General features: G+C 38.2%; 1 protein-coding gene across 3 annotated transcripts; it reads right to left on the bottom strand.

Moving 5' to 3' along the window:
• Positions 1–1110: 1110 nt before the first annotated feature.
• LOC102780760 (synaptosomal-associated protein 23-like) lies at positions 1111–14053 on the bottom strand. Of its 3 annotated transcripts, none has more exons than XM_006810109.3 (8): positions 13921–14053; positions 9736–9850; positions 6660–6701; positions 6126–6174; positions 5178–5295; positions 3800–3973; positions 3545–3689; positions 1111–3170 (listed from the first exon to the last, which is right to left on the bottom strand). In XM_006810109.3, the coding sequence occupies exons 2-8, from the start codon at positions 9790–9792 to the stop codon at positions 3108–3110; spliced, it is 648 nt and encodes a 215-aa protein (XP_006810172.1). In that variant the 5' UTR covers positions 9793–9850; positions 13921–14053; the 3' UTR covers positions 1111–3107. The 3 variants fall into 3 exon arrangements, with proteins under 3 accessions (XP_006810172.1, XP_006810171.1, XP_006810170.1); XM_006810108.3 differs by lacking the exon at positions 13921–14053 and adding an exon at positions 13725–13905; XM_006810107.3 differs by lacking the exon at positions 13921–14053 and adding an exon at positions 13014–13160.
• Between the last annotated feature and the right edge of the window lie 2573 nt (positions 14054–16626).

Genomic DNA, 16626 nt, shown 5'->3' with positions numbered 1-16626 from the left:
TGCCCCAGAACCCCCGTTATGTGTTCATGCCCAGCAGTCCTTGCTTTATGAAACACCCCTCTAGTCTTGCAAGTTGGATTTTATTTATTACACAAATAGAAATGCTAAAAGACGACAAAATGTTAGCATCAGAATGAACTAGAATTTAAATCAGGTGCTGTTATTCACAAGAGCAGTTTACAAGAGCCTGCATCATTATTTGAAGTTTTATAGAACTAGCCAAAGTCTAGAAAAGCAAAGGGTTGCATGAGCCTTTCCTGCTTTTCCACACCACACAACAGGACCAGGCATGCTCCCCAACCAAGGAGAGGATCGTACAGTAGCCGTACGGAGCTGAAGGAATGTGTTTTTAATATGAATGTAAGGAGTGGAAATAAGTTCATATGGGAATTTCCAACAATAAAGCCATTACAGAAATCAGCATTTTAATTAAAAGTATGTACAGTTCATGGATCTGCATTTATACTTTGATGCCAGGATGGGGACTCTGTCAGTCTCACTGCCGTTTTGCCTTGTCCCCGAATTATGATCCAACTCAAGTGACCTCACTGAAGCGATGGAAGTCAAATCTAGGAGGATAAATGTTCAGCTCGAGTGTTTTCTAGGAAACTTGGTAGCATCTCTGTCTACAGATTAAAGCAATTGTTAAGCCATGATCTTCTTGTGGCTGTATGAACACAAACTACAGAAGCTTCTGTGCGCCTTGTGCCAGCAGAACATCGTGACCATGCTACTCAAATTTTTTAGCACCTCAAAATGTTTTGAGACTTGCATCCCACAGATTCACTATGCTTTTTGTTGGTCGATATATCTACAGATTGACACTTCGACTTTGTCACCTTCATCCACACTGTTATTCCTTCACACCTTCCCTACCTGCCTTTTCTGTTTAGTGGTTTTTAAAATTGCATTTTGTACTTTCCAGGTATGTAAAATATCCAAAAATGTTGACCCTACAAAAAGAAAACGACAAAAAACAAACAAAAACATTTTGAAATAAAGTTAAATTAAAATTATGATAATACACAAGCTTGTTTTGTTTTGTTTTTTTCAAACGAATGCAGTCTTTAATTATTGTCACTACATCAAAAAAAAAAAAAGTGCATTCAATTGAATTTCAGAATAGATTTATTGAGTATAAACAATTCAACAGTGGCAAGCGTGAAACAAGGCATTTTCACTTTGAGCAGTCATCCGCTCACCGAGCTAATTTCAGATAAGATGAGCTCCATATGAACATATTTAAAATACACAAAACTGTTGTATTTACATTCCAGTGGCTGTGGGTGAAACAATGAATAAACAGCTTCCAGACAGCAAGGCAGCTTTAGAATAGACTAATTAGATCCGAGCTCATACGTAACAGGCTGAGGATGATCACTTATAGCAATACAAAGCCCTGAAAACAGTTCATTTCAATCCTTACAAACTGAGTAGGTATATGCCTGCAGCACAGCATACAAATTAGCATTTTTCTTCAAAACAAATAAGCAAGAAGATTCATATGAGAGATAGTTTGGCCACACTGTATCCCTTTATCAATGGCCAATTTTCTTCAGCGAGCCTTAATACAACCCACCAGGACTTATTGTGCCTCTGTGTTTACCCCTTTAACAACTTTCACTTACATGTATACTTTTTGCATTTTTGCTGCCAGCGACGATTTCTCAGCCTGGCTACAGCTTCGACAAAACAAATTTAAATTCTCCTTTCCATCGTCAGATGATATTGTACCATAGCTGTGCTGTAAAGACTATTTACACATGTAAGAGGAGCCTTTTACGATGCAGCGGCTGTTACAACACAACCGTACATCGTGTATAAGATTGATTGGGTTCCTACAGATTTCCCCACTTTTTAAAAATCAAAATGTTTTCTGGACTCATTTCTCTAGGTTATCGTTTTTAAAATGCCAAGATTTTAGTAACCAACTGGCCTGAACCTAGCACATAAAGAGACCTCACATCAGGTTAAACAATCATCATCTGTGGTTCAGAACTGAACAGTTGCACAATTATCAAATTGCCCTGCACAGGTTGTTATGTCTCCTCTTGTAAGCTACTAATCTCCATTACCCATTAAGAGGAAACAAAGTTAAGAAATTAGATTAACAGGATGACTAGAGGCAATTAAACAGAATTTACATCAACACTGATCAAAGTGAAGAAACAGTGAACATGGAAGAGAGCAGTTCACCTACTGTTACATTTCCCAAGTTCAGTGTTACTGTGAAGTAAACTAAACGCTTCAGGACAGGTAATGATAAACAGACCTCATGATCCTTGCAGACCTTCCTTCTCATAAGGAGGACGAGTGATTGCTATACAATGTTTCTAACCACAGGTCATCTCTTTGTAGCAAGTAATTACAATGACCTTAACTCCCCATCTATCAGAAATTTTAAGTAGTAACAACATCAAAATTCTTTCATTCAGGTACAACATTAGATTTTTATTTTATTTTTTTAAATAGCCCTTTTATATGAACAGGCATAAATGGCATGGGAACAAAGTGTTAAAGAGAACTTTATTCGCAAGTCATTTCTGCTTCATGAGTAATTAAATAAGCAAATAATATCAAAGCATTACACATGATACAATAAACCTAATTACACAATGATAAGGTGTATGTATAAGGATTTGAGTAAGATGCATTTCAGACCAGAGTTGATGTTTCCTTTTAAACTACATGAGGCTGTACATACATCGACAAAACAGCTCATTATTCTTAGATGAGAAAGAAAAAAAACAAAACAAAAAACAAAACGGAAAGCAGCAAATGTGCCGCTTCCCTCCCTGTGAAGGTTACATGTATGTAGTTTGGTATCAAACAGCAGTGATAGGCAGTCAGCCACTTACTGAAGTATCTCACACCGTTTCTCACAGTCCAGCATGACTAGGCGTGTGTGTAAAAGGGTGTGAATAGTGGTGGACAGTCTAAGAAGTTGTCTTCACTCTACTTACAACTACTACTGGCAAAACTTCTTCATGAGAGAATTTCTTTTTACTTGCAAAGTATGTTTGCAGATGCGCACAAATATTCAGTGTGTGTGTGTGTGGCGAGAGAGGCTCAAGGTTGATGAAACTAGCAGAAGCGGGATTTCTCGTCTATTTGATGAGCTTGTTGGCCCTCTGGTTTGCTTCATCAATGCGCAGCTTGTTCATGTCCGCCTAAAGACACAGACAGGTGGAAAGGGGCAGTTATACAGCTGTTTTTCCTTCCCCAAGTAGCAATTTATTATTAATTGTAAATTTTTATGAGTAAGTTTCCATTCTCTTCCTCTGTAAGAACATATGCATGTTTGTGAATGTTTTTACAAAAATCAGATATACATGAGGGGGTAACACCCCATCATATGGAGCAATGAGTCGACGCAGACATGAGCATCAACTACATACAATTCAATTGATTAAGGGGGGAGGGTAGAAAAACAAACAAAAAAACAACAACCAGCAACTAAGTGTTTTATGGATCAGTAAAGCAAATTTACTTGGACCCCTTTTTACATTTACTAGAGGTTCATGTGATTTTAAACCATTTTTACCTTGTCGTTGATGCGGTCAATCTGTTTGTTCTGCTTGTCTATCTCACTTCCCATGTCCACAGCAAGGTTTTTCAAGTTGCCAATGATGCTGCCGACTGCCTCCAAATTCTCCTCCATTTCATCTTCACGTGCATCATTGGTTATTCTGTTATACATATGCAAAGTATACATATGTTCTGTTAAAGTGACTGCAATAGTTTTGGCAACACCAAAAAGTTCAAGAGTTTTAGCAATGTAAAAAAACCAGGACAGTACCTCTGGATGTATGGGCCTGATGGTCCCGCAGCATTAACCTGGACAGCCTGGCCATTGCGGACGCCTGAAGGCTGCATTGAGACCACTTTTGAGCCATCTGCATCATTTTCACCTTCAGTTCCTCCAGTACCCCAGGTACGCTTATACCGTGAGTCATTCTCGATTGATGACACTCTGGAGCAAAAAAAAAAATCCCCAGCGTGTCAGAATGCACAAACAAATGCAGAAGTACTTAAGTTCAGTCACTGCAACAATTACAGATGTTCAGTAATAGCCATGAAACTCAAAAGATTCCCTACCTTATATCTTGATAATCAAAGAATCTTCTTCTCCAAAGTGAAAGCATTTTGGGAAGATTTTTTTTGCCATGTTAAAACCATCACAGCATCTCAATGTGCACAAAAAGTGACACTCCAAAATCATCGCTGCATGGAGGATTTTAAGTGCATTTAGCCCAGATGAGTATGCGGCTCACATTAAGAAGTTGGCTGGAACACCATCACATTTCCTATCTGTCCATATTTGATTGGTAATCCTCACAAATTTAATCAGCAATCTTCTCACCACGAAATGTACATTTGCCAAGCAGAGAGTTTTTTTTTCTCCTTATGTCACACACACAAACATTGTGAGCCACAGCAGCCAATCATGTATTCGTGAGAAATGTTCCTGACTGACCACTGATATTGTGGAGATCTTTAAGCAAATAATATTCAATATTTTAAGAGTTGTAAGCAAGAGGGTCACAGAGCTAAAACATACATTTTCCTTGAAAGTGTAAACGAATAAAGCCCATGTTCACAACTTGCTGTATAAAGTTCACATTACATACGTTTACGCTCTAGACAGGACTGTCCAGAGCGTAAACGTGAATGTTTAGTATCCTTTGAAGGATTAATACTTAGAATACTCTCTAGATTCTCGGGAGAAATGCTGCTTGGGACACAGCTGCTGCCCTCTCATTCTAAAAAAAAAACAAAAACAAAACAAAATCCCAACCTTGCTTTGAATTTTTAAAAATTCAACCAAATATTCTGCAACAAAGTCCAGCTTTTGTATTAAGGAGCAAAACTGAAAGGTTTTATGCCAATGCAAACAGTAGCAAAGTAATTCAATTGTCACTTAACATACATAGAAGAAATTAGTGCAATTTTTACTTTTGTACAACACCAAAATAAAACTGGTTGTACTGTAAAATGCAGTTTTCACAGTTTTACACAGACTGCTTGTGTGTTTGCTTTGTATCATTGTGAACCCCCATAAAAACAGTCACGTACACACAATGAACATACAAGCCAGCACAGCACAAAAAAAAGGGTGTTATGGATCCAAAAGTCAGTGATTTAGATCTCTCGGCAGCTCCAAGTATGCACTATACCTATCACAGGGGCAGACACAGATGCCACAGCACTTGGAGAGGTCGGTAAGGTTTTTCTCAGCCTGTCTCATGTCCTGGTTGATCTGGTCCATGCCTCGCTCCACACGGCTCAGCTGTTCTAAAACAGACAGGCACAGCACACCATGTCAAACTCTGCTTGCTATGCACTAGAAAACGGTTGTAAATTATGTTTTAAATATCACCTTGATTTATTCATTTTTAGAATAGATTTAATTATACTAAATGATCCCTGGGGGAATTTTCAAACTGGGTCAATAACTGGGCCACTGCAGCAGAAAAGAGGCATATTATAAAAATACTGCAGTTAGTGCAATAAATAAATACAAATACACAACTGTTTAGCATGGAACATAAACCTGCAACAGCACTCGAAAGTTAAAGCAAATCTTACTCAAATAAAAAGTATAACAATGGCCAATTTTTATGAATGGTGAATTTCAGTACGACAATGAATATATTTGCCTGGATGCTGCAAATTCAGATGTGTAAACCCCCCCAACTTAACACAACACTGCAGCCACTGTTGTTGGTGCAAATTAATTCATCTCAAGTTTAGAAAGTAAATATTTAAACTGGCATAACATTCTCAAGCATCTTTACACATTCTTTTCTTGCAATTTATTGTTTTGATTAAATACCAGAAAACTTTTTGTACAATCTTGACTTCCTTTGGCGCAAAAAAAATAAATAAAAAATTTTTTAATCAGGAAATCTGTACTCTTAAATCATCAAAATTAGAGGGACAAAAAATGTTAAAAACTGTCATTAAAACCTATGCTATTTGGCTGATTTTGAGCACCATGTATTTTTTTTTTTTTTTTTAAATCAACAAATGACTCAGCAATTCCTTACACTTAATCATTAGCATCCAGTAACTGTCTTGATAATACCACAAATAATATTTAACAGAAAAAAAACATCATCTACCTCCTTGTTGGTCCAACATCACCACTGTGTTGACGCCTGTTTGTTTGCTCTGAAAAACAAGAGTTAAAAAGTCAAATGTCTACAAATTAATTTATGCATTTAAAATAATCAAGAGTTTGTTAGATTTCAGAATTAGGATAAAAGGGAAGTGGCCATTTTATCCTGAGCGTCCTTGTTCTGGTCTACAGCTCAAGCACACAAACCCTCCAGCTCACACAGCCTCTCTCAGAGAGCAGAACAAGGACCAACATGTCTGGTTTCAGCCAAAAAACTGACAGGTAGTAGCAGATGCTTTGCTAAAACAACAGCACAGTCTAGGTATCCCCAATCAGGGTTTGGGCATTTAAATACTAACAAAATTATAAATCTGGATGCTTAATCAATCCACAGTTCTTGATCCCACCTCAGGTAATGGCCTACGACAAAAAACCAAAAACGAAGAAAAAAAAAAAAAACCTTGTCTGGCTGCTACAGCAAGACTCCACTGAATATATCACAGTGGTTTATTGGCAAGAGCAAAATCAATAGTCTCACCTCTTCTGCCATCTGTAGCATCCTCCGTGTGCTTTCAAGTGACTGTAAAGCAAAAGACAAACAGAAGGCATTAGAGTGTAACGAGAATTTGAGGTTCTAGTTAAAAGTAATCTGTAAACAGACTGAAAAAACTCAAGTAGTAACTGTAGTTACACCTAAGACTTCTTATGCTGCAACGCTTTATCTGGCTCAATTAGTGTGCAATCCTATGCTACAAATAAGAGGCAGCTAACAGGGCAGTGTTCTGTGAACTTAAGTATACATAGTTTTAAAACTTGGATTGCTTAACTGCTAATGTAAACAGATACACTGATTATTGTGCGAGAGAGAGCGAGAACGAGAGAGAGAGAATCAGGAAAGTGGAAAGATGCAAGTGATAAGCAAAACAGGGAAGATGCTACACATCTGATATTCACAGATAAATGAAAGTAGATACCAGCAAATTTATAAAACCACATTTAAGAGTATGGAGCTGTAGGTTAATATGGTATACTGTCTGATTTAATTTCCCTGTACTCTAAGAGCACTGCTCAGATGTAAGCGCCTCAGCACCCTGCAGTCATTGGGGGAGAAGTGTATGCACCAACAGCAATAGAGCTGATAGTGAACACTGATTCACTCAGACTCCTTCAACACAAAATTAAATCTGACAACTCTGAACTAATGGCTTTTTTTTTTTTTTTTTTTTTTAATTCTTGAAGAAAAACCAACTCATTCCTTGTTCCAGTCAATCAGTTGTGAGGATGTGCTGTATTTCTGACTTTGTTGTTAATTAAAATGTTTGAGCATCCTGACATGGTATGCTAACATCACTTTTCTAATGTGCACACCCAATATATATATGTGTTAATTGTCCTTCATCTGGTGGGATGGATAACGCTTACAAAAAAAGCTAAAGATTTCTAAAGACAGCGTGGACAACAATACAAATACACCCACAGACACAAAAAGTGACGGCGGTGAACTGGAATGCAGTCGGTTCAGGTGAGTTACAGCTTTTGTTTCTCTATTAATAGTAAACGCAGTGAAGAGCATCCAGAGGAGTGGAGGACTGAAGCACATATGCGACTTCATTGTTACCATCACTAATGAACTGCTAACGAGAGCGCAAGGACCAGATTCCTTATTCTCTCTGTGTTATGTTTGCTCTGAATACATTAATCAGTGAGCTGAGAAACAGACAAACACAGAATTGGCGAGAGGGATATGATGAGCTCAGCCAGGTTTCTGTTGGCTTAGCCAGAACATCACTTGGGTGGATAAACATTACATTATGTCTCCCAAAATCCTTGAACTTGGCTAATTAAGCTTGAAACCACTGTCTTAGCCAAATTTTCCAGATTGGGGTGCTGCGACAATTCTTTGAGAAACAGATAAATCCTGAGGTGTTTCTGTTATTTGTTAGGAATGGCTTAATTGAAAGTAAAGTTAGGTGAGATGCATGACAGTTGTTATTCTACACACAGAGAAGCAGAAAATTGCTTATGGGTATTAACTGGCTGCAATATGTCAGGATTATCAGAAAGTATCACAAACATTTAACTAATTTTACAGCCTCGAGGGTCTTGAAACCTAGTTTTTATGACTGCAAAACATCCGTGATATTAGAAAGACACCTCATATTTAGCTTCCTAAAGATAATCCGGTCTTATAACCAATTCCTGTGATGCTCTGACACATTACCAGTCCCTGCATGACAGTGTTTCAGGTATGATATGAGTGGTTACCCAAAGCCAGAGTGGTAAGCATTAGCAGAAGGACCCTCCCAAGCCCTGTCCCTTCCTCTTTTCTCCTACGTCAACCAGGCAGCAGCAGACAGAAGAAAGATTAAAAGAAGATTGCAGGTTAAGTCAGAAAGCACACAAAGAGAAAAAGAAACAAAAGCCACATATAATTAGTACAGTAAAAATTACATGAAGGTGAAGTGCACAGCTACAAACCCAGCTAGCAGGTTAATTTGCTTCCATTTGATTCAGATGGCTGATTATATGATACCCTGAAGTGCTGATTAAACAATTATCTCCTTGATAATAAAACACTAAGATATAGCTGACAACATTTAAACTGTCAAAACCAGAGGGGTAAGGGAGCTATCAGGTTAAATTAGGCGTAAAGTTTTACACACGCGCACACACACAGGCACATGCATGCGCACACTTCCTATGAATATTGTTAGTGGTTTAAATATTTCAGATTTGTTGCTTATACTTATAAATACTATATAAAATATTCAAGAGCTTTTCTGCCAGAGTTAAAATAAGATGACCAATATCTCTCTCGGGTATTGATGCCAAATTTGTAGCTATAGCTTATGTTCTTTTCTAAGGATTAAAAAACAACTTTCATAGGTGCTAACTGGTGGATAGTTTTAACCTTCAGTCAGACCCTGGTTATTTCTCCTGCACACAACCTAACTGTGGTTTTGCATGCGCGACGTAATAGCTGCCCGGACTTACAATGCTAGGCATCTGGATGCCTAGCATTGGTTTGTCATCAAGCAACACTCAGTGAAAATCCCTTTTTATATTCAAACTGTGATCACTTATTGAATGCTGTCCGGGGATAAACAATTTCTAAGTCATTACCCAATTATTTATTGGGAAGTTTCCTGAAGAATTATGTGATTTACAACTAATTATTAGGAATTCTTGGCTGCTGTAATGAAATGCTAAATTTGAATCCAAGTAAACATTCATTCATTACTAATTTAATTTTTATATAAATTTGGCTTGCCTCTAGGCAGATTTCTACCATTTATACTACACTGACCCTACCCAACCCTACAAATACATATACTAGTCCTTTATACTGGTAAGTAAATGGAATACATTCAGCAGATGTGTTTTGCCTTGTAGCCAAATTAAATTGACGCGTCTAGGAAAATTTATACTGAAAAGCTCATATACAGAGCATATAAACAAACTTATGAAGTGCCTCCCTTTCAGCATAATCCATTTCCTTGCATGACATTCGTACATTTACAAACTCTATATTACAAACTCACTTTAAGGAAGTTTCACAGTTCGTCAGATGATGACACAATGGGTGTGAGTATGCATTGTTTATGAGTCAGTACCTCATCAGTCACTTGGTTGGCCCTAATCGCCATCTGTTCCACAGTCATGTCATCCATGTTGCTGGTGTCCTGTTTGGAGGCTCCTCCCGCCTTACTGAGCTCAATAGTCTGAGGCCTGCAAGAGGGGCAGAGTTCAAAGGTCACTAAATAGCATCAGAGTGCATCAATTATCATGAAATTGCAACTTATTTTTTAAGTTGAGCACAGTTGCCATGTGAACTTTGCAAGTGTTGACAAAATTTAAAGAACAAAACAAACATGGTTATATAATATGTAACTTATATAATATGTAATAAGCTTCTTTTACATGAATTTCCTGCAATAAAACAACTGACACCAGCTGATATAGCATAGCTTCTGATGCAGCCACGATATCGACAATAGCAGATGAAAGATATCAAGGCCACACTTCCCGTTCACCAGTCATTATCAAAACAAACCAATGGTTTCCGACCTTTTAACCAAAGCCTGTTGAATAGGAGAAGTGGAAACCTGATATTTTCAGGTATCAAAATGATGTTGCTTGCAGATACTGCTTATATTGTGCTTACAGATGTGTGCTTATAGAGATTACAACTCATTAAATGTTCGGTCTACTTTGTTTCCCGTCTTGTTTGTGGCTAAATCTACCAGAAAAACTGTGATAAGTTGTGGTGGAAAGTTTCCTAACATTGACAACCCGCTACAAAGTTATCAAATCTAATTTGACAAAATTTTTTACAGCAGTGAACCATAAATGTAGAACAATTAATGTTTTAAAAATAAGGATAAATGAATCCATGTGTTATGGTTTGGAAAGACCACATAAAACAAAAACAAAAACGGCTCAGTGTTTTACATTACTAAAAATAGAGGACGCATTTAAAAGGTTAAGCATTTAAATGCGCAATCAATGTTCACCTTGTTTGTATCTATCATATGGAGAGGGAAAGAAAAGATGCAAAATCCAAACAAATCAGGCTCTTTTCCTTCCCCTGAAGGAGTGTTGCGAGTCTGGACACAGAGCTGGCTTAGTGATAAGGCATGTAAAGCTTAGCAGTGGGATGGCTAGTAGAATCATGTATGCCAACAATGAGGGAACTTGGATATGGAGCTTATGATATGGAAATCAGAGGCGTGAGACTGGATAGTGACAACTAGCAGGAAACACACTTATCGTGCCTGCCTACGATACATAAGAGTGAATTTAAATCACTGGTTATTGTTAGACATTTTAAGGTTGCAGCTCAGTGAAATAACCAGTAAAAGTTTATAAAAAGCACATGAAATAAAGTCCTTAAGGAATATTTAGACGTTTACGGTGGTATTTACAGTTGTTAACTTATTCGACTACAACTAAGTGATGAGCTTGTGATTTTCTTCAGAATTTTCAAAATGCATCAACCTCCCGCTGCATGAAACAGATGCAGTGTACGTCACTAAATAAAATTGGAAAAGGAAAAATCATGATACCATAAACTGATATAACAAAATAAAAAGTGAGTTTTTACATCTTAAGTCAGTACCAGAGCTACTTTTAACACAGAACTGCGAAAATGAAGTGCATAAATACCTAAAACATAACTGTTATGCTACATTAGAATAATTATATAACAGCAGATGCTCTCTATGGTTGGTTTAACACGAAACTAATGACAGAATGTGATTATAAGATAACAGGCTGTGCACTCACTAGTATCTTTATGGTAGGCATATGTACTGAAACACTAAATCAACTTAATTAGAACAGTATAGCATCCATAAAATCCATGTCCTGTCATATATCCATAAAAAAGGTGCCTTGTAATGTGAATCAAACAACTTTGCTTCCTCTGTGTTAAACACTGAATTCTTAAGAAGCTTCATTGTCAGTTACTCAGTCACCAAAAACTGGTAATGCCTGAGAACAAAGTGACACACACACAGCAGTTTTACTACGATAATCTTGGATGTGATTAACATCCAGAGCTGATCACATCAGGATGCACAAGTCCATGTTTGCCAGCTCAGTGCATGCTCTGTTCAGATCAACATTCAGATTTCATGATCATGCACAATTTGTAAAAACAGCAGGCTAGGCATGAGGCAGTATCATCAAGAAGCTGTGAACAGCAGCAGGAAGAGCTGACCGTGTCTAGCAACTAAAACCCAGAAAGTGTGCCCTCTGTAGTTTTCAAACAATGTATGAATAGTTCAGTCAAAACGAGACAGATGAAAACAGATCAGAAGAAAATGCTTATGTTTATTAGAGATCTAAAAACAGGATACATGAGGAACAAGCTGTCTGCCAACTTGTATTGTGCATTTCAGTACAATTCATTTAGAGGAACAAAGTGTGTTAATTGTGCAGTTATAATTCAGATCACATAATGAGTGATGTTACCTCGTGCAGGAGTTTAGCAGATACAAATCCAATCCAAACAAAATTACTTTGTCAGGTGACCTTCATGCAGTCTCGTATCATGGGATATGCTAAAAATGACTGGCGTAATGGCCTCAGACAAGCTTTGGTGAACAAGGCAACATTAGATAAAGCTCATCATAACCAAAGAATTAAGCTTGTTTTCCTATCACTGTACTGTCAAGGGCAGAAGCAGTAAACTGTAAAAACAAAGCTGAATCATTTACTCCAAGGCTAGAGTTTTTAGATGCAAACACTGCTGCTTTTTTTCCTCAATTTTCCTGTCATCTGCTTTTCCTTGTTAACATTCAAGTGGCATTTTCCTGTTTTGCAAATAACCCCTGAACTTCAAGTTCCCTTTCAAACCTGCAGCCCCTAAACATCCTGAGGAGGAAAGGAAAGGAAAAAAAGAAAAAAACAAAACACGGATAGTCTACTTGGCAGACAGTGCAGAGGATTTAATGTTGTTGACTCTGCTTTTTTCTGTTTTTTGGACAAGAGTGCACTTTATTCACTCAGGCTTCACTGCCTTTTCTGACCGATTATTGGACTTGGCAAGACACTGATGTGAGTTTACAACTATAACAATGAAGGTGGACTCCTTTACACACGTACACTCTTTAGATAGCCATGATGAGAGCAAATGAACATGTCAGCGATACAGAATGAAATGTGATAGCAAAAGCAGAGCTTTTTATAAACTGATAGCAAATTTTCTCTGTGTTTAGCCACATATGTGACTAGATTTACTAAGTATATGACTTAAATATTACATTTTGTTTATTTGCACCCCAAACTACGTACCCAACCCTTAAATTCATTCCACAGTTAATACAAACAGAAAAATGTTAGTTCAGAGGAACAAAGGAAATAATACAACCGAGGCTAAAGAACATACCGATTCATGTTGCAGTTTCTTCACTTGACCAAACACAAGTGGCAAACACCACACAGGGAAATGCGTTTCTTGTTCTTCTACCCAAACCTGTTCCTCCAGATTTGATTGGAGCACAGGTGGCGTCTTATTCCAATCACGTTGAACACATATCCTCATTTCACTCTTGATGTTTTATTTTCTTTAAACAATCAGACAGAATCTATTGTTCAACGATTTGTCCAGACAGGCTGTCTTGAATAAAGACAACCTATTTATTATGCCGAGGAGGAAAGTGTGTCATGTTTTGGGTAGGAGGGTTGACTAATAACAAACAAGGGGACCTATGACATCATACCAGACAAGCAAAGCCTAAACCACTATTTATAAACGATAAAAGCAGTTTTTTTTTTACTATCAAGACAGAAGACTGAGGAAAATACGACATGTGGTTAATGATTCCTGCTGTGTATCCACACACCTGACTGTGGTTAACTGCCAAGTGGCCACGTAACGTGGATCACTTGATAAACAGGTGACGTTAGTCTGAATGAGAAACAAACCAAAAGCATGACAAGAAACCCCCGTAGTTTCAGGCAGTGTCCCACACCCATTACACCATCACTGGGGCCGAGAGGTTTCCAAAACAACACTTCTTAAACTCAATGAAAAAGTTACAAAAGAGGAAGAGACAAATGTCAAACAGTTTATCAAAGCGAATTAAACTTGTCTTACATTGTCTGAAAACTTGCAGTGTTGCTCAGCTATCGCAAAGAGGGTAAAATCCGAGAGGGTAATTTCTTAAACAGGCTAATGTACGTGCTGGCCTGCTAGTTAGCTAGTTCCGCTTTCTTGTCAACTAACGCTAACACTGAAACAGCTGTTGAGAGGAAAGTGTAGGTAGATATTTACCAAGGGAGTAAATACTTACAGTTAACCCTCCTTGTTTTTTTAAAAAAAGATGACCTGAAAACTCCTCCTTCTTGACGGTATGTGAACTTGGCGCTGGCAACTCCCGAATTCCTTCACTGGTTCCGCTGTCTGTCCGAAGAGTTACGATGGTGCTTTCAAATGCTGTCGGAAATATGAAAACTCGGACCTTGCATCCCACGTAGCACCCAGAACGATTTGAGGCACGGCATGCATTATTTCTCTCCCTATAGGTTTAACAATCTAAAACTGAAAAAGTAGTCTGGTTCTCAGGTAGTCAACTTTACACGAAAAGTTGACTTAAATATAACTGTTAAACTACTTTTTGTAGTTTTTCTGTGTTTATCTTTCAGCTGCTGTATACTGATTTAACAAAATCACGAGACAATACAACTTGTGTGAAGTTACTTGGCTTCCACTTAAGATTAGTGTTTCTTTCTTGCTAATCAATTTTCTTTGTGGCCTTACTGTGCATCAAACTGCGACTCATAGAGAAGTGAGCGTTCCGTTAGCACTGAACGCAACACTTAATGATGCGCATGTCCTGTCATATGACTCCAGAGGAAAAAGAAGAAGAAAAAAAGCGCTGCTCATTTTCCCCACATGAGTGCAGCATTTACCCTTCACCTGGACCTCCCCCCTCGCCCCCTCGCCCCACCCCTCTTCTGGTTATTTTACATGAAGACAGACTGTTGGATATTTTTCATAGTGTTTCTAAGCGATGCTCTGAAATCCGAGCCTCTAGCAAAGAATCTGCTGTGTAATTCCCCAAGTTTTATGGTTTAAACCACAAAAGCCTTTTGAAGGTGACTGCAAAGACACCGGGCAGAGTGCCAGCCACAATATCAGCTGACAGTGTCTAAAAGGCAAGTTTTATTTTTCTCTCTAACTGGAGCTAAATATTTTCCCTGTTGGGTCACCTATAGCTAAATATGTACAAGCTGAAAAGCCTGTTATAGCTCCAAATTTGCACAAGGGATGCTCCAACGCTGCCCTCACCAAACTGGCCATGGTGCCTGAATGATTCTTAGCTCTCTCTGCCCATGTATCTTTTATAGAGTCTACATAGCATGCATTATTCAGCAATAACACACGGCCCATCTGGACTCCTGCAAATGTGTTTGTGCATGTGTCTATGTAAGGGTGTTGGGGTCCATAGTTAACTTTCTTGCTGTGCCATTTCACCATTTCACGCCACATCCAACAGTGCCTGAAGAGCTGAAATTATTTCTTCTGTAATTACAACTAAGGTATAATGTGTGTGTGTGTGTGTGTGTGTGTGCGCGCGCGCATGTGTGTGTAAGAGAGAGAAAGGAAGGTAAGGGCAAAGAATAGAAAGAGAAATATATTAGGTGAATGTGTAATAGTGACTGCAGATGGCACATTGAGGAACAAGCTCTTTCATCATCCTGTTCCTCATTAATAGAGATGGGAGTGCTGCCCTAATTCCATAATTCCTAAATCATGCTAGTTAGTTGAGTATGAGGAGACAAAAATACAAGGGAGAGAGGAGAATAGATTAGCCTGTACCCTAATAATGTGTTTGAGAGCGCAAGGAAGCATCAGAAGAGGAGATGAAGGGGGAAAGGGAAAGAGGGGGGGAGAAAAATGGAGATCGCCATCTGTATTTCCTCGGTTGCTTTTTGATTGTTGCCAAAACTAACATCATATAGGCCAGGTTTATTCTCGCCAACTATTGTCCCATGTGTATGGCAGCCAGTGAAAATAGATAAAATAATCAAGTAATTAATTAGATCTGGAAGAGAATACATGGGGATATAAAAGAGCGTGTCTGAGCATGTGTGTCAGTGACATAGCCCTGATTTCTTGTTTCTCGTGATTTCAAGGAGCACATCTGTTCATTTCTGGCGCCACTCCAGTTGGATCGTACATCCATCTTTCCTCGCACAAGGACCGAGACGTGGGAATGTTTCAAGGCCTTGCTTGATCGGGCTTAATTTAACATCAGGCTAATTCCGCTGATACCTGATACTTGTCAGGACAACGAATTGGCTGACCAAGCGTGCATCTCAATATTCAGAGATAATTTCATTCCCTCGTCTCCTTTTCACTGCAGTCTACTCTTTCTCCATTTGAATTGAGCTCTCATGTGAAGCAATTTGAAGGAAACTAGAGACATCGATAGCCATTAGCCTGCTTTGCACAGGAGGGCCAAACATGGAAAGCCAAAGTTCATCTATTATTCATGTGCCTCAGTTTTCCCCCAAAACAACATTTCTGATATTCTTTTTACATCTCGTTGCCAAAAGCGACAAGTCAGTAGTTTCAAATAACGCTTTTAAAACAAAGCTGATGAATGTTTCAAGCTAGCACTAGCCCTTACAAACCCCAAAAGGGAAAAGTGCAAATGGTCTGTCTGGCTGTTTATGTCCGGATATGGGGAAAACCTAACAAGCTTAAGTGAACATTTCATTTTCACTTATTAAACATTAAACTTTCTTGTTAGATCAGTCCAGCTGCAGAGACAGTGGAATGGTCACAATCTTCCTCCTCCAACCAGCATTACAACATTACGTTTGTTTAGACTTGACCTTTGACCTTTCATACTCAAATGTTTATGCTTTTAGACATTTGTCAGTGTGTGAATTCTCGATTTATAGGCCAAAAGGTCTCGGAAGGGGTACAAAATAAATGTAGGGTAATAAATTGATGAATTCTACAACAATTTTTTTTTAGTTAGAAAACT

The sequence above is a fragment of the Neolamprologus brichardi genome, chromosome 19 (assembly GCF_056152115.1).
Source record: "Neolamprologus brichardi isolate AB-2024 chromosome 19, ASM5615211v1, whole genome shotgun sequence".
In the NCBI taxonomy this organism is placed as follows: Eukaryota; Metazoa; Chordata; class Actinopteri; order Cichliformes; family Cichlidae; genus Neolamprologus; species Neolamprologus brichardi.
This window is presented reverse-complemented; position numbering and strand designations above follow the sequence as displayed.

Coding starts and splice junctions, on each gene's coding strand:
- LOC102780760 (XM_006810107.3), bottom strand. Junction 6,702..9,735: donor CCAACCAAGTGACTGATGAG/GTACTGACTCAT, acceptor TTTGCTTTACAG/TCACTTGAAAGCACACGGAG. Junction 3,171..3,544: donor TTGACCGCATCAACGACAAG/GTAAAAATGGTT, acceptor CTGTGTCTTTAG/GCGGACATGAACAAGCTGCG.